The sequence below is a fragment of the Pteropus vampyrus genome, unplaced genomic scaffold, assembly GCF_000151845.1.
Source record: "Pteropus vampyrus isolate Shadow unplaced genomic scaffold, Pvam_2.0 Scaffold173, whole genome shotgun sequence".
Lineage (NCBI taxonomy): Eukaryota > Metazoa > Chordata > Mammalia > Chiroptera > Pteropodidae > Pteropus > Pteropus vampyrus.
In genome coordinates, this window is record NW_011888954.1 from 3,413,258 (window position 1) to 3,433,077 (window position 19,820).

Here is a 19,820-nt window from a genome sequence, read left to right on the forward strand (position 1 = left end):
TAAGGTAAATAAATAAACAAACAACAACAAAAAGTTATTTTAAGGCTATACACTTATTCCAGTATACCACTGTGGAGATTTTAGGGAGAGTTTCCACTTTAGGCAAGCTTGATGCATCTCAAGAGAAAGGTAGACTTATTTCTTCATAACTAACATATTTTCCCCCTAAACCATATTATCCAATCTAATCATTCAGCTGCCCTTTGACCATTTCTAACATACAAATACAGTCTCAAATGTCAAGAAATGTTCTGCCATGTACTCAAAAGAACATGGCAGAATCTGAAGGTACCACAAGGCAATTACATTGGGGGAAAACACTCTGTACACATGCTGGTATATTTCCTTAAAAAAATACAGAGATGTTTAAAGATGTTACTTTACAATCAGGATAACTAATTAAAATATATTCTTTAACTATTTTATTTTTTCTGTAGGAAAATATTTGTGCATGATACTCTTAGAGTGGCCCTATAAACAGAAGTATAAGCTTGCTTAAATTCATCTATGTTGCATGTCATAAACCTAATCAAAAGGATACATTTCAGGCACATAAATCACAATTTTTACATGGGAAAGAAAGGTGATGACTAATAACTAACATATGCCTAAAATGAATACATATTTCCCACAGCATATTTTAAAAATATAAAAACCTGTATTTCTAATTCAAAAGGTATCAAAGAACTATAAAAGATGCACTTATGCACAAAATTTAATATAGAGCTTATTGTTTATAAACTCCATATTCTTTAGTCCTTAATAAGATCACAAAAAGTTTTAACAAGGATCACAGAATCATCTTTGGTGAAATTATCCAGGAACTAAATTTATCCTTACAGTCAATGTTAGACAAGGCTAATCCTGGTCCCTGATTGGGAACAAGCAGGTCCTGGTAAGAAATGAGAAAGTTATGGATTTGATGAGAAAATAATCTATAATTTTGGTTGAAATAAATTCTGTCTTAATTTAATTTCTACCAAAATATCCAATGCATCCTTAAGTCATTTGGATAATCGGCCCATAATTAAAAAAAAAAAAAAGAAGAAGAAGAAGAAGAAGAAAGAAATAGATCTGGTAGAAAGATTTCCATTGAGATATTTACCTTTAATTTCTACCTAATATTTTTTACCTTGAATTTTTGTTATAAAATGAAGCCAAAAAATTTAAATTAAACATGGATGTGATTATGAGATAAACTAGTCAGAATATTAAAATATTTGTTTTAGACCTAAATAATTGTCTTTAAAAAAATCTTTCCTAATAACAAGAACACTAGTAATGACTTATTTCTCAAATCAAACATGTTAGTTTGTCACAGAAACAGACTGAGACAAGGATTCAAAGACAAGAAGCTCATCTGGGAGGTAGTCTCAGGAAACATAATAAAGAAATGGGAAGTGAGGCAGAGAAGAGGAAGAAAATTAGGAATACATATTTAAGAATTTCCTGCTGTGGGAAATGAGGTCCAGTCAGTCCCACCGGAAACTTGAGGAGACAATGTGAAATATGTCTCAGAGTACCACCAGTAGGGCAAGGAAGCTGGAATTATTATCTTCCAATTCCCATCCATCACTGGCTGATGGCTGGCTCCCATCTTCCTAGCACTTCCACTCTGCCCTGTGTGCAGGCGAGAAAATCCAAGGCAGAGTCACAGGTGCTTGCAGGACACTTCATGCATGGTCAAGTGTCTGCTGTAAAGTCTCAATATCAGTAAGACTCACATACCAAATAACTTAAATTTCATTTTTGTCACTGTCCCATTACAAAGAAGCAGTGCATTTTAATGATGCAAGCAATAGAACAGAATTCTGAGGTCTAAAAGTAAACCTCCCAGCAAAGAAAAGAGAAATCTGCAGAGTCCTTAGGAGAATTTTAATCTACCAAAAGAAATCTATTTTTGCCTCGGTTAATCTAGATAGACATTTCCATGAATGATTCCCACTTTAAAAGTTGCAAAATTCATTATTATTTGAATTCAACAGCCAGCACAAAAAATAAAATACAGAATAATACAGTATAGTATTTGTAACACAAACGACTGAGAATTAGAAGAGTTGAATTCTTGTTCTAGCTGATACTAACTAGCCATGTAAATTTAGATAACTCATTTGTATGGGCCTTAGGTTCTCTAGCAGTAAATAGAATGATGTCTGGCCTACTTATTGTTGCTAGTTAAGAGGAAAAAAAAGTTATGAAATGTATTTTAAAAATTAAAAGTACAATATATTAAATAATAAGGTATTTGTATTATTGTCATAAAAAGTCAAAGGTAAAAAGGCCCTTAAGAGTCATATTATTTAATTCTAACTCATGTTAACAAAACAATAAATTCTGCTCTTGAAAACAGCAGTGAATTGTTCCAGCAAATCAGCAGTAACTCACTGGCAAAGATGAAAATGGATTCCGTGCAATGCTTCTTAGCTCTCCATAGTGCCTTTCTACTTGAGAGCTGGCTGGACATGTCATTGGGCAAGCAGCTAAAACACATTTTAATTAACTGATTTAAAAACTCTGCAACACTTTAAATAACAGTAAACACCAGAAGATATTGCAAAATATTAGTTAAGAATCATGGGCCAATGGTTTCAAATTTACCAGATCACTCACTCACATTACCATTTATTTCATTTAACATCACAAAGAATCTACGAAGTGCTAAATTCTATTGTCTTTTAAAAGTAGGAAGGAAGCTGGATTAAAAACTGAAAATGAAAAAAGCCCATTTAAAAAGGGCTTCCAATTAAAAAGTTTATGTTTTCCAATCCTTTAGAAAACATTTCATATGAAGATTGCCTTTTGTTCTTCTTTTAAAATTCAGTTCATCGAAATTAAAGAAACACTAACAAAATGCCTATTATGTGCTAGATTCAAATGGATAAATTTTAAATAGGAAAAAAAACTTAGAAAAAGAATTCCATTTATAAAATTAAGTTAAAAATACTTTTATTAAATCTAGTTCAACAGTCTAAATATTTAATTTTAAAAATTCACAAAACTCTTGTCATTCATATATCATTCTAGTGTTTTTAGTTTTCATCTTTTTAATACTCTTTACTTAAATGTATATAACATCACATTCAGTAACTAATTCAGAGAATATCATGGTCAGAAAAATTAAAATATTTTCCAAAAGTTTACATTGGCAGATTTAAAGACCAGAACTCATGTCTTGTTCATAGTCAAATACACTTGGCCTTCAATAGCTTCTCAATCAATAATGGTATTTATATTCTCTTTGGTTTCATTATCAGGATGACAGAAAAAAAAATACCACTACATCTAGTAAAGTTACAAACCTCACTTTACAGTATAAAATATGCATTTGAACATAATTTACAATTTATATGAAAAATCAATTGTATTACATTATGGCTTTAAAAATCAGAACTGTTTTTTAAATTTTTTTCCATGATTTTTATAGGGTGATTGGCCAAAACTTTGCATTAGAATTACACAAATACACATACAGAGTAAACGTAATACATCCTGGGTACAAATCACTGTGGGATCACTGTAGGATCACTGTAGAACCCTTGAATAAATGACATATCTAAAAGCCTGAAGTTCTTCACATATTACCCAACAAGCAGAAAATATCAATGAACTCGTGATAGGCAAATAAACCCATCCACAACAGTGACTTTTAAAAAGAAGTCCCAGTTACGAGCATCAGTTGAGGGTAATTTTACCAAATGTGTAGCATGGTCAATGAAGACACGGTGACATGCCACTCAGTTCTATTTACAGGGTAGGAGAAAAGGAAGAGCGCAAAAAAAGCTTATCGGCCAGCTGCTCCAGGTTCCCCTTCAGCCATTTTGACATTAATGGGTATAAAAAAGTGCAAGCTCCCTCAATACTCTTTTCTGCTCCTGATATAGCTCTGTTTTAGATTTAAGAAACATCTCTGTTTAAGAAAACTAAGTCACTTATTCAAAGACCAATTTAAATTTATTTCAGTAAAAGGGAGAACTTTAGCTTATATTTAAATATTTTAACTGAAACCAAAAAAAAAAAAAAGTATATTAGTTATTCTAAGGGTCCAGTGTTCCATCAATAACAATTAAATAACAATCATCTTACCAATTTATAATGTGTTGAAAGTTAGTGTTAAATGATCAAAATAAATTTTTACTTAAAAATGACTGCCCTTAAGAGTTTTACATAAATGAAATCAGTTTCATGTTACTTATACTAATTTCATTAGCTTTTTTTCAGCTTGGTGACCCATAATTTTAGATCTATACCAAATAATGCTGATGTGGTTAGTACCGGGATCCTACTTACAAACCCCGATCAAGCTTTGAATGATTTTAAAGACCCGATTTTCACTTAGAACATTAAGTGTGAAACCAGAAACTTCTATTTCTTACAATTAATTTTTCCACCTGGAACAAAGAATTTGATTCCTTCTTACAAATGGCAGTCAAATACTTGAAGAAAACTCCCTCTTTAAACTTATCTGCTCCAAAATAAATATCACCAATTTCTTTAATTGCATCCCACTTTCTATAGTATTCATGCCTTTCAGCATTCCAAAAGTTGCCTCCCTATCAACTCTATAATTCATCTATAGTTCATAATGACACCCTTAATATGTGGCACTTACGATTTAACACAATGATATCAAAGTTTTACTCTGAATATCGGAATGCATGTGGTTAACTACATCTCCTAATCAGTAATAGTTTTATAACTACATTATGTCTTTCAGCAACTATGTATCACAGCACTTCCCAACTGTCATGTCAGTCTATGGACTGATACCACTCCTTGATGAAGTTTTCAGTGATCTAGAGTAAATGAGAAAAGAACAGTGTAGTAATTTTTCCATCAACTTAAAAATATTCATGTTAAATAATGCTTATTATTCTGAGCTTATATCATTCCTCAATACTTAGGGGGGAGGTAGCGGTAAATGGAGTGATAGTGATGGAAGATGGTAGTTATTTTCCCAAAAGTCTTTACATGGCAAAATAAAGTCTCACATTTCACAATCTCTCTTAATGTCCTAAAATGCTCAGGTAGAAAGGTTCATCTGATCCATTCTCCACCTCTATCTAGGTAGCCACGCGCCTAGAATAATTTATGTAATTTGCAACAACCAATCACAACCTCCACTCATCACTCTTAATTTATGGCAGCAAAGCAAACCTTTCAATGAGCTCTAGCAAATAAAAGGTCCTCAAAGTGCTTTAACACAAGTTTCTAAGAGTCCCTAGTTTCTGTTACCTACTTTCCACTTACCTTTATAATCCTAAATAACACTCAAACCTAGCAACTAGACCACATCAAACTGACAGAGGGTTGGGATGATACAACCACTCACTGCAGTTTAAATCACTAGCTAAGAATTTGAACTACAAGTGAACTACACCATCTAAGACAGGAGACAGGCAGGAAACTGCCGCCCACAGACCAAATCCAGCTCAATGTCTTTTTGTGTTTGAGTGAAAACACAGCCACATTCACCCATTTATAAATTGTCTACGGCTGCTTTTGTGCTACAATAGCAATGGTAGATAGTTGAAAAAGAGATGGTGTCATGTGCAAAACCCAAAATATTTACTATGTGGCCCTTTACCCAAAACATTTGCCAATCTCTAATCTAGGGTAATGAAATATTTGCTACCAAAGAAAAATTTGAGAACCATTACCTAATTAAGAATGCCTGCCATCCATATTGGAATATCTAAATATAAAAAGTAGAATACCAAACAGTCCTTTATTCTACTCTGTATGGAGATTTGCTGCCCACCCAGGACCAAGCATTTACTTACCTGCTCACTGAGCTAATCTTTAACATACATTTCTCTAGGACTTACTGATGGAACAGTGAAGAATCCATGAATATATTGATCTGTGTAATCTAAGGTTTAAAGAAAGTTGCTGCAAATAACTCAAAGTAAAAATAAAGAAGAAACTGTATAGAACTACATAATTTCCTTTACATTTTGGATTTCAAATAGAAAACACTTTTAAAGGCACTTAAAGTAGGAAAGCTTAAGTTCAACAATTTAGGTAATATTAATCACATTAAATAATGCAAATTAATTTCCCCCTTGTGTTAAAAAAAACCTCTTTTTCCATAACAACTCTTCATATATGTAGAGTGAAATCAGAAGATAATACTTCTAATCTAATTCAATCTTGTGGCTTTTTAACATAACTGATACCAGAATCTCTAAAGAATAAAGTCACAACATTAAAGTACTTTGAAACTAGAAAGTGCTTAAGCGATCACCTCTACATTTTACAGATGAGAAAAGTTTCAATACAACATGAAATATTTATGGTGAGAGAATTAATTCGTGGCAGAGACAGAACTAGAAGCCAACATTTAACTATCAGTTTGGAACTCTTTCTAACTTAATGACTGAGTATAAAAGATGCTAATATTCTAAGAAAGGGTAGAGTGATGTTGAAATATTCTAGAATTTAAATGTACAGTAAACATACTTATAAGGCTACTGCCCACTCAACCTAAGCAACCCGCTTGTGTTTTATTAATCAATCAACTATAAAATAACAGAAGGCAAAAAAAGAATTCATTGTAAAACCACTCAATTAGAATGATCAAAAGAAAAAACAAATATTTGCTTAACAAACTGTCAAAAGATTAGAAAAAATAATAATCAATAGTGGAGAAGGAGCAGTATGATGAATATTCATATATTGCTAATTTGGCACAAAGTTTCTGAAGGGTAATTTGGCCATATTTTAAAGAGCCTAAAAAGTTCTCAGCATCTATACCAATTATTCCATTCCTATGAATATATCCTAAAAACCTAGTTTAACATAGAGTTCAAATTTCACATACAAAGATGTCCATCCCACTAATTATTTATAATTGTGAAATATCAGAATCAATCTAATATCCAAAGAAAGAACGAGTTCAATTATGGTATATTCATACAACAGAATATTAGGCAGCCATTTTTAAAAATCACATTTTCAAAGACATCGGGAAGTTGTGATGTTAAGTTACAAAAAGTAGAATATACAACTATATGGCCAGTATAATCTCAATACTGTGATTATGCATACGCACAAACACATATACACACTCATACATATAAATAGCATAGACAAAGACTGAAAGGAAATACAAAAAGTATTAACAGTGTTATCTCTGGATAGTGAGATTGCAGATAATTTTTCTCTTCTTTATACTTTTCAGTATTTTCTAAATTTTCCATAACAATCATGTATTAGTTTTATACTCATAAAACATTAAAAATTCACTCCATAGTCAATTTTAAAATTTTTATAGTCTCTATAATAAATAAGGAATAAATATTTATAGCACTCAAAAGTATATCTAACTGATGGGAAATAAATTAGTAATACATAAGAGTATAATTTCCACACATGTATAGGTAGGTAATTTTGAATCCAAAAGATAGCATTTTATCTCAATTCTTGAGTATAAAAAGTTGGTATTAAATAATAATGTAAATCTTTAAATAAAATTGGTGCAAGGCATCTAAAAATTGTGCTATTCTGGCATAACACTGAAGATATAAACACTCTCCAATGTAATGTAGATACCCAGTGTTAGATTAAAATGAGTATTATCTAGTACATGCGTGGTGGCCAATAATTAACTAATTACATATTATCCCAAAGTGACTAGAATTGGTCTACGCTAAAGAAAGAAATACAACACCATACCATTATTTTAGTTGGAAGAGCCGCACCAAAAATCATGACAAAAAAAAATTGTAGAACTATAAGAAAATCCAGTGGCTTTTTGTTGTTGATATTATTAATGATTTCTTGCTAAAAATTCAAGTAAGAGAGTCAAATTGCTTAAAGCACTGAAAAAAGCAGCAGTGTATGGTCTGCAATGATTTGAAAATCTCTAAGAACAATATTCAGTGTTTCCTCATTTGCAGACCACTGCCTATCAAACACTATCTTTGAAGTAAAGAACTACAACTATGTTCTTTTACCGATCTTGAATATACAATATAATAATGACACAAAGTGATGTCACAAACAAAAAGGCAAACTGTATGTAATTTTAAAAGCTAACTTTTAAATATGATTCTAATGTCTGTGATAAAAAAATCACATAAATATGCAAATTATAAAATACATCCTAACATGTTTTTATATAAGAGCTGAAGTTTACCACTTTTAACATAAAAATTCTGAGATGGAATTAATAAAAAACAATTTTCATATATACCACAGAGCAATAAGTTTAAATCAGACTATTTTTGAGTTGTGTAGCCCTTTATTAGCAACTAAAATAGAAGGTATCTGTTGTACAACATGGGTAGTAATTGACTATAACTGGAGATTTATTATATTCTAATACAGATCATTTATAAATGCAATTTCTTTATTAAAAAGCTTCCACCTTTTTTGTTTTGTTTGTGTACAATTTGCAAAACTATTCTGAAAGCGGAATATATGTGCACAAGTCTGCAAAGAGTGCAAATTTAGGATATGGTAAATGCTTTACAAGTTACTTTCAAAAACTGTCTGCCATAACTGAGCCTTTACATTGCCATCTTTTTTGATCAAAATATTTGATGCCAGCCTTCCTTCCACTGCCCTAAACTATAAAGCATTTTTTAACGAGTTGAAATTAAGGAAGGACTACACCTACTAGAAAAGAAGAGAAGAAAGTTCTATTAGTTTGAGGTTTCAGAATCCCCCCAAACCAGGACCAGTATCTTGGTAAGGGCTAGGCTGGGACCCCGAACAGAGTATGAGTATGTGCAGGTGGCATCCCTGAGGAGTCAGAGCTTCAGTGGACCGTGAGTGCTCCAGCTGCATAACTCACTGAACTGTCTTGCCAGTTTCTACACTGGCTTGACTGGGCATAATTCAAAAAGGAAAAGCTCATATTCATTCCATTCTTCTGGAGCTCTGTGATAGCCTAGAAAAAGAAAAAGTTGGTTATGACAGACATGTAAAAAAAAATGAGCACTCTTTGAATGTGTTGGTGGCTTAACATGGTCTACTTTATAGCTGAAGCCTAGATCTCTCTTTCTCTCTTCTCATCACTTGTTTCTTGACTTTCTCATCACCTCATGCTCAACAGGAATAAGAGAGAATGTCTTACTTCATTCTCTCAAAGAACTTCTCCTAATATAGCTTCTCAATAAATATCAGTCATCTTCCACCGCAACTTCTCTCTGTATTTTAATAAGGCCACTTTAAAAAACAAACAAAAACCCACAGTATCTTTCTCTCTATTCTGTAAACTAAATCTTAGCTACTTATACTATCTTGAAATGCTGGAGTCTTTGTCTGACTTTTACTAAATCTGAAATGACATAAATTAGGTTCCAGATCTAAGAGGTATATCAGGATTTTTACTTTGTGTATTGGTTCATCATTTATTTTATTAAAATTTTATTTGATCCAATTCAGATGTTAGGAAATAAGTATAGCTTAAGCCCTTTACAGGCTTTTCTTCCAAATAACCAATACTGCTGAAAAGAAAACCCTTCCAAAATATCCACAATGTATTGTCTTTCAAGTCACATTAAATTAACACTGGTCTTCAAGTGCCTACCCTAGAACTATTCTAGACTATATTACCTTCTCCATTATTTCTCTGCCTTTCCTAACAATGACCCCATAATTACTTCCTCCTCCTATTCCTGAGCATACACTTTTTTCTTCCTTAAAAGAGTCTTACATTATCTTTCAGAAAATCCATACTTTTTTATTTATCGGAGGAAAAAAATGTTCTCTTTTGAAAATATAGCTAACCAAAATTTCTGTCTCTTACCATTCTTTAAATGAAATACTGTTTTTCTTGTAAAGAGAAAAACATATAAGTATCATCCGTCTTGCTTTAGTAACTTATAAATATCTAAAGTTCAAGAGCAATATCTTCAATTTGTTTTTCATATAGACTAGACACTAAATAAAACCAAGAAACTAATGAGAACATATCTCCTGAAAGACTCCTTTGGTTTATATTTATAAAGAACATATTGGAATTGGCTGAGAATCTAGAGAAAAAGGGGTTTCTAGTCTAAATAACTTCCTGTATTTAAAAGAATGTATTGGCCTATCTTCCAGTGATAAATAACTTTATTCAAACAACCAAAACAATGGAAATAGAAATTTTCTTAAAGGTACTAGAAAGAAAACTGATTATATGTACTTAAAACCAAAGCTAATAAGGTGTCATAGATGATAACAATTAAAATATTTTGAAACATCACAGGATCAAATGTTAAAAAATCAAGGCTTCTTAGTGATACTCACATTTAATAACACCCCAATGGGATGTCTTCCACATATAGTATTATGGTATTTCTTCAAGTAATTGCTAAAAGATACAGGGTCTAATTGTTCTATAATACTCATACCCTAAAAAAAGAGAGAGAGAGAGAAAGAAAATGAAAAAGAAAAAAAGAACACTATTATTTACTAGTTTCATTTCAAAACTATTACTCAGAGCTTATTATTAATTTTTCAATTAAAGAAAAGTAAATACATTTAATAAAACTTGTGAAATACCAAACTCATTCATCGATTAGTCAACACTCAATAATACATAACACTTATTAACAGAAAACTTTTAATCCTCAGTTTAGTTTTCTCTGACCTTCTGGTGTTTCTACACCATTTTCACAATCCTCCAACATTTCACAATTGTATATTTTTCTTATATAAAATATTTACAAAAGTAAATCTGTTGTGAAATTTTTCATATAAAATCTAAAATTAAATTTGATATAGTCTGTTTTTCCCCATATCCATTATTTCTCCTACCACTGGCATAAATAATCAAAAGTTGATTGTAATTTACCTATTTCCATAACAATACTTAAATATCAAGAGTATACAAGGCATTTCAAATTATCAGGAATTATCTAGGTAGCTGATTAAAAAGATACTACAAACTAAGAATATAATTTACATATTTTTAATTAATTCAAAACCCACAAAAGATTAATAAAGCTTAAGCAAAATAGGTCTTTTATGAACAAGTTAAAAAAAAAAAAGAAAATCTTTTTATCTTTTTAAAACTTTAAACGAGAATGCTTTATTTTCAAGACTTAAGTTCGGAATCAAAGTTTTTAGGCTACAATTAAAACCACCACTATGACTTGGACATTTGTTCACACTAAGTTCATATTCTGCAAATGCATTCAAATAATGTGTTGATAACACATTACTATAGAGCAACTTTAACTCATCTGAATCAGGCAAATAAATGAATGATTCTAACTCAATTCATTCAGCAATTACCTTACCTTGTTTTCTTATTCTGGTAAAATACTTTACATTTGTATTCAATAAACTGGATTAATATCCTCTGGGAGAAATGTAAATGGTAGTTTAACTAGGAAGTTAACTGATATATTTTGTGTGGTTTTTTAAAATTATATTTCAACATGTTTTAATAAAACAAGCATAGCTTAAAAGCACCTAATCAGATAAACATTCATTTGAAAAATGATAGTAATCAGTGGGTGACATACAAATACTACAGTGGCAACATCAAAATTTAATTAATAAAGAAAGTTTTTCAAAAAATTCAGGTCCTTCATAAACATGACCACATTTTTCTACAAATATATCTGAAAGACAGGCGTATGCATGTATAATCAAGTTTCAATTACTTGCACATCAATTAGCCACTCTTCAGACTTATCCACAACCAGTATTTAATGCTAAGTTGGTTTTCCCCTGCCAACTAGGAGGCTTCCAGGTCAGCAGTCTCCATTGACATTTGGTGCAAGCTCAGAGAAATGAGAACTAACTTAAAAGTTAAACCTAAGATAAATCTGTATCACAATTCTGGTACAAAGAAAATCACACAATATATTTCTATACTAAGTAGTAATTTAGAGATGAAGTAACAAATCTCTTCTATAAATACAGATAATCAAGATATAATTACCTGAAGATGAAAAAACTGAGGCATAAAAAGGATTTAAAGCTTGCCTCTAAATTTCTAATCCTAGGATCGTTCTCATTGCCTACACTGCTTCATATAGTATAACAAAAGACATACTAACAATTCTTAGAATAACTTCACATGGCTATCATAGGTATACATATTGTAAAAGAACTTTGAATGCTCCTGGATGAAGTCTAAAACAGCTTACCTTAAATAGAATTCTACTCATTAATAAGTTACCTAACACTGAGGTTCCAATATATGTCCTAATGTTTAAATCTCAAAGCACATTTTTTCACAAACGTATCATATTTATATATTGAATTCAAAGAGAACGAAGCTAATCATCACACTTCAGAAGACTAAGAATTCAAAGTAACTGGCCAAGAAATTTCATATAGAAAGACATAAAATTTTAAGTGTAGAAAAAACGCTACTAAATAAAATGTTCAAAATTAAGATTTAATGGTTAAATTACAACAGGGAAATTTTTAAATTGAGATGATGGAAGCTAAAGGATTAAATTTAAAATTTTACTTCTCTTAACTGTGTTTTGTACCTACTAGGGCAAGAATTAATTTCATTACACTCAATTCTTTGACAAATATGACAGTCAAGAAGTATGCCTTTTCATAGAAGAGAGACAGAGAGAAAAAAAGGCTTTTCTCATGAGTAAACTTCTAGAATCAGAAAATTCATGAAGTACACAAACAATAGCAATAATGATAATAAAACAAGACATCCATTAACTAATACAGAACACTGGCAAATACACTTTGTATATATTTTAAGTTTTGATGCTAACAATTTTGAAATTACTATTACCAAAATTCCAAGAAGATGAAAACACTAGCGCAATACTGTTGCCAAAATTTCAAGATGATGAAAATAAAATGCTTCTCAAATATGCCTAACTTCTCAAATATGCTTAACTTTTCTATTCCTTAAAATACTGGAAGATATGATTAGTGAATATAAAGTCCAGGTAATGGGAAGTTTGCCTACAGCCTAGTATATTGAATATTTATTCACATGAATTTAATCTAATATGAAGCAGTGAAGTAGGTCATAACCCATTCAGCTCTAAGATTCAAATTAGCATTTATAAACACCAAAAGTCTATGCATCATGATCTGGATTTCTGAGCAATTTAGCAGCATCAGCAAGAAAGTCTCAGTTTGAAAGCTAACTCTCTACCTTGAGGGGAACAAGAGCAGAGGGAATATATCATTGTGCTGACTCTCCAAGTAATGAATGAAAGCTTGTAATGTCAAATCCCAAGTGGCAATCCTAAACTTTTAGCTGACAGAACTGTAAATTCAACACTCTAATTTAATAATAATAAAAAAAGATCTTCCCTTTTTAAAAAGTTTATCTATATGTAATATTTAATTTAAATTTTATTTAATTTTAAATACTATCACCCACAAGTAATCTCCTTCTAAAGTAACAAACGCAAAAGAGTAGCAAAACTTTTTTAGAGGTCTTTAAGAAATAAGAACTAGAATGGTGTCTTTTAATTATGAGCACATAATTAACCACCATATTATCAAATCATTAGGATTCCTTTTTTTAAGTAAGGATATACTTTTATGTTAGAGATATGGGTACATATTTAGGGAAGTAAGATGAGAAAAAGAAATATTCTGGTTTCTGTAAAAGGTATCAAGATAAAACCTAACAGTAAAAGAAATTTTACGAGGAAAAAAAACACCCTAAAGATAGCAGTGCTAAGAAGCAATGTACTATCCTAAAGATAATATGTAGCTATCTTAAATAGGTATCTTAAAGATGATGTTATAAAACTAAGTTGAAGAGAAAGAAGAATGATTAGATAAATAGAAATAATTTAATTATCAAAAGAGTAGGAAGAAAGGAAGTGGATGAAGTTCAAAGTAAATGAAGTAACTACTAATAAATGTGGAAGGAAAAGAAGTTATAAGGATGACTACAATGATATTTTCAGATTCTCTCTGCCAAATCATAAATAATTTGCCAATGTCCACACTGAAACATTGGTCTACATCAAAAGTGGTACAGAAAAAAGAATATTTGATCATGTAACATATATAAAATATGTATAAGAATGGTTAATGTTTCAAGTATGTGATCTAAAAAGTTAAAAATCAATGTCTTCAAATACATTCTGCTTTTGTCACTGTAATTACTGAAATTACAAAGTACTAATTACCAAAAGCCATGGTCAATAGCTGACAACATTATGACTTTCAGACTCTGCATCTCCTATAAGTAGTTATCTTCCCCGTCCCCACAACTTCAACATCTGGAAGATCAGGATTTCCTTTTTTTTTTTTTCTTTCATTATATGTTTATTTCACATAATTAATTTCCAAGATATTCAAATGCTAAAGATATAAACATTTTGGAATAAGAATAGCTACTTTTATTTGGTTCTACAATCTAGAAATACTTTCATTTCTTTTCTAGCTTTTTACTAACTACATTTAATAAGACTTTTCTAATAACAAAGAAGAACCAAACTTAATTAATACACTAATTATGAACAAGTTAAACCTAAAGTTTTCTACTTAAAAATAATTTATTTTCAAAATGTATAATTATTATAATTCAGAATTGCTAACATTTTTATAATACACAGAGAACCATTGCACTGTATTTGCTCAGGAAAGATTGCATGTAGGAACTAAGATACTGGTTCTCGAATAAATGAAATTATTTATAACATAAAATGCACTTTAGGAAAGGAAAGGAATATACAGATGGATATTCACCATTTGGTTATTTAAATCAATTAAGAAAACACATTATATGAAATGAATATGCTAACAGTGAGTGTACATATATACATATATGTATAAAAACATACATACATGAATATAAAACAGAGCCAACCATTCTTATTTTAATCCATTTATTCTAACTCCTAGAATTGACTTATAACTTGAATTAAAAGCATGCTAATAAAAGAACAGAACACTTATGAGCCATTTAAAAATTTTTTATACAAATAGAAATGCTTCAATAAGTGGACAACAATCAACTCTGAATATTATATCAAATATTAAAATCGAATACTTGATATTTATTCAGAAATTGTATTTCAGACTATTTAAATAAAATTTTTAAAGTTATGCTCTAGTAACTTTAGATATCTACAGTAAGGTAATTCAGATGCAGATTCAGAAGTCAGCCTAAAGCTCATTGGTTCTACTTAAACATTTTGAACAAAAATCTCTAGTTTCAAAGTCTTAGCAGCTAGCAGAAAAAGCAACACTTTCAGAAGTTATGAGATCTATGCCAATGGGTAAATGTTACTGTTTTTGCTCTGCCTCAAATTAAGAAACCAAAGTCTATCAATCTAACTGATCAGATACATCAAGAGACAAATAAAGCTAGTACTCTTAATATTAACAATCAGCAGAGAGTTAGGAGAAAGGCTAAAAGAATGAATGTTTATATATAACGCATATACAGAATAACAAAGAATATTAAAGTATTTAAATGTGACCACAATTCTAGAGTCAAAGGATGCTATTATGTTCACTCACTTCGGAGTACCAGGTAAGCCAATGTTTTGGGGAAAATGTCTTCCCTGTGCTAAAAGCATCAATCACTGATTTATGGATTCTTACATATGCCAAATTAAATGTTGCCTAATTCAAGTTCACAAATGAAAAGGGATCTCCAGGGGGAGAGTATGGGCAAGTCTATTTTGAAAAAGTTCCATGAATTATTTCAGTTGTAAAAACAGGGTTGATGATTACTACAGCAGACAGCCTCATCTCTGCCCTGGCTTTAATTACCATCAATCTTCTCTCCCTAAACTACTGCCAAGGCCCATTGTTACTACTCTTGACTCTGCTGTAGGACCCACTCTCTACAAAAACCAGAGTAACCTTTAAAATACTGCAAACTACGTCATCTCTCTTCCCATTGCACTTATGTAAATGTCTTGCCCTGGAAATATAAAGCCCTCCATTATCTGATCCCAGCCTACCTCTTTTATCACAGATTATACCATTTTTACCCTTATCTACAATACTCCTGCAATCCTAGCCTTTCTTCTTTTCTTCTAACACACTTACACAGGCAGTTCCTTCAGTGTAGAATGCTCTTCCTTCTGATCTTTACTTGGTTTGCTCTTCATCATTTACATCTCAGTTTAATGTTCCTCCTCCAGGAAGTCTTTCTCTAATCAGCCTCGAATTACTTACTATCTCAAACCCCTTTTTATCTTTTCTGTATAGCACACATCACTATTAGAAACTAACTTACCTACATCCTTACTTTTTTAAAACAATGTGTACCTCCCTCCTGTAAGAATAAAATTCCTGTGAGATCAAGTCTGCTTGTTTACTGCCGTATCTCCACCAGTGCCTACAGCTGTAAATGTACTCAAAAATAATTGGCAAAATGAAAATCCAAATGCCTACTTTATTGACAACTCCACTTGGATGTCATATCCCTAATAAGATTTATGGCCTTCCTACCTCCTATCTTCTTCTGCTTCAATTTAAGAGAATAACACCCCACAAGCAGCATAACCCAGATATTTAGGAGCCATCCTTGACCGCCCCCACCCCCGCAAGTATACTTGGATCTCCAAGTCCTATCGTAAACGTGTCTTTCAAATATACTGAATAAATCCACTCTGTCCCTTCTTCCACCATCACCATCCACTGTCCAAATTACCACTTTTCACCTCAATTACCCAACAAGTCTACCCACGTACCCCCTTGGCCTCCTTTCAACCCACTTGCTATACTGCAGCTATATGATCTATTCAAATACAATCTGATTTTATCGCCTTCCTATTTAATATCCTTTAAACAGCCTGTTTTAGATTCTCTGGCTTCATTTCTCACCACTCTCCCATCCATTCATCCATCAAATCACTGAACAAAGTACTAAGAAGAAAAATACAGTAAAGTCATAGAACAACTACTCGCCATAGGGACATAATAAAAAATTGTGGGCAATTTTTAAAATTAAAGATGCTATTGGTGGATTTAATGGGTGGAGTCCACTGATGCTGACTGCAATACAGGACAGTCCCACACACAAAGAACTGTTCTTATCCCATGACACTTTTACATGTTCATGTAGGTAAAAAAAACTGCTTATAATTATATACATCCTAACACCATTTTACATACAAATACAAAGAAGCTTTGCATGACTTTAATACACAGATTTCCCAGGAATCTATCTTATAAAGTAAAAGAAGACTAAACACTTTGTTTGGTTTACAAGTTTACTAAGAATTGATCAACATTTTAGAAAATCAAGTCACCCAGTCACGCAACTTAGTAATGTGAGTCACAAATACAAAATAACTACGTTAAGTTTGCATTTGTAGCTGCTACATTAATAATACTATGTGTACAAGCATTTAACTATTTCATTGTGTCTTCTAATAGAATTGTGCCTGGGCATTTACATTATTAAATATATATTTATTGGTATTTATTTAACTTAATTATGTATATACGAACATTATGTTCACTAAATTGTTCATTTGAGAAGTATTTATTAAGCACCTACTTATGTTCTAATCACTATTCTAAGCACTTTCGATACATCAGTGAACAAAAAACTAAACGAACAAAATTGCAATAAATTAAGTAAAATATTTAGTTTGTTACAAGAAAAAGTAGAGCAAGGTAAAGTGTACTGGGAATCCTGAAAAGGCAGAGTATATAGGATGCAAAATTAAACAGAGTGGTCAGTAGGCCTCCTTACAAAGGTGAAAGCTGAGCAAAGCCATAAGTTAACAGACAAGTGCAAAACGGGCAAAAGCCCTAGGCTAGGCGCATATATGGCATCATTGAAGAATAATAAGGAAACCAGTGTGTCCACGCTGCCTAAATATTTTTTACATTTCTATATTGTAATAACTTCATTCTAAGATTGTTTGAAGATTAGACGGTATGTTCCATTAAGTCAGAGACCATGTTTTCTGTTCTTAATACTGTCAATACTTCACAGTACCAGATGCATTATAGACACCCATTAACCATTTGCTATATGAAGAAAATAGGTGATGAAAGAACCAGCAAAGTTTGCTGAGGGAACTAATAATGAAACCTCAGAAAAATAAGAGAAGCCAGAAAAGACTCAAATGACTGAAACAATGACATAATAAAGCCAAAAGAAAAGTCAGTAAATTAAAATCCAGACAAAATTCCAAAGGTAAAAGTATAAGCCATAATTGGATTTAAAGTAATAAATTTAAATAAATTAAAAAAATAAAATCTCCTAAGTAACTAAATTTGCATTCATTCTATTTGGCTTTTAATAAAATATGCTACGTGATATAATCTATCTATAGTTTCAGATCCAGATTTCTTACTAAAAGATTTTATGTACTAAAATATTTTATCTACTATAAATTATATGTTCCTGTACTAAAATATACACATAAAGCTTTTCTCACAGGCAGTAAAGCTGATTTTAACAGATCACAGATGTAAGAATTAAAGATGTAGAATTTAAAGATAATTTAGAGACCAATTACTCCAAGTCTCTCGCCTTATAGATGACAAATTGAGGACTAGAGAATTGAATGATCTGTCCAAGGTCAGAGTAAGTTAGTGATATATCTGCCAAGTTTAATATTCTATTTATGAGTAAACACCGAAATGATTTATATGACTTTTTAATTAAAAGAAGTACTACCATACTACATCAAGGAAAAAATAACAGGATCAATGTCTACTGTATTCCTGGGCTAGATAAGAATAAAATCACACTTTAAAATTCTATATTTAAAATAACAAACTGAATTCCATTTAAGAAAAATCAAAATGGCCAAAAAATAAAACAAAGTAATAAATTAAAAAACTGCTCTGGTTGTCTCTACTTAACACTAAACAATGGCATCAGTTTCCTGTTGTCTCTAAAACTAACACACACTCCCAAAGAGTATCTAAAAGCTGTATCTAATTATTCTTAAGTACTCTCATTAATCAAATAAAATTAGGATGAAGGAAATTTGTACTAACAGAACAGGGATTATTTTTATAATCAATATTCATATGATTACAAACTATATTTTGTACATTTAAAGGTAGGGAAAGAATTATTAGTCCATTGTATATTTCAACATATTAAGCCTTGAATCACTAATCTGAAATTAAAGAAAAAACCTTAGAGCATTAAAACCCCACACCTGAAAGACTTACCATTTTATCTAGATGTTCAATGGATCTATAAATCTCCCCCTGGGATTCATCATAGTAACTGTAACGGAACCTTTGACCTTGAAACAAATATCATGTACAAAATAAAATAGGGAAAAATTAGAAGCTAAAAAGAAAGCAAGCGCTTACCAAATAATTTCAGTTCTCATGGAAGGCAAGTCACAGCTTAAGCCTCTGAGAGAATCATTCCCAAGAGCCCTTGTACATAAAAATAAAAGGCATATTTGGGAACGTAATAAAGAAATGATATGTCACCAGAGTTTTATGATGTTAAAAACTACTTCAAATTGTAAAACCTTAAAGTCATGAGCAATACAAAAGACTAAGGAAACAAAACAGCTTAAAAGTTAGAAGCATTGTTAAACATAATATATCAGTCTATAATGAAGAGTAAACCCAAAGAATATGATGCAAGAAAATTTAAGGAAACTGTCTCAATGTAACAAATCAATGAAATCTCAGCTTTTCTTGTACAAATGTAAAGATTTGATCTCTATTACAGAAAAAAAAATGTGTAGATCAGAGATACATGTGGCTTGTGTGGTTTTTATGACCTCAAAAAATTTTCTCTCATTTTTGCAAAACTTTCTACTGGGAAAAGGATCAATACAAGTGCCTTAAAATAGGATTCACAAAAGAATAAACAGTCCTACTCTGGCAATAAAATTTCAGTAAGGAAACAAGCACAGAACATTCAATGGTTAGCTGTTCTCCAAAGAACAGAGAGGGTAAAATGGAAGAAGCTCAAAAGA

General features: G+C 31.2%; 1 protein-coding gene across 4 annotated transcripts in view; it reads right to left on the reverse strand.

The window, feature by feature from the left end:
• Positions 1 to 2,929: 2,929 nt before the first annotated feature.
• The window catches only part of MEMO1 (mediator of cell motility 1), a 93,428-nt gene continuing 76,537 nt past the window's right edge, over positions 2,930 to 19,820 (reverse strand). For 3 of the 4 annotated variants that reach the window (XM_023536935.1, XM_011370753.2, XM_023536934.1), the window contains 3 exons: positions 19,051 to 19,127; positions 10,240 to 10,344; positions 2,930 to 8,893 (listed from right to left, as the gene is read on the reverse strand). In XM_023536935.1, coding sequence (XP_023392703.1) covers positions 8,762 to 8,893; positions 10,240 to 10,344; positions 19,051 to 19,127 — 314 coding nt within the window. In that variant the 3' untranslated portion in view covers positions 2,930 to 8,761. The remainder of the gene's footprint in view (positions 8,894 to 10,239; positions 10,345 to 19,050; positions 19,128 to 19,820) is intronic. The other variant, XM_023536933.1, reaches the window with a different exon arrangement.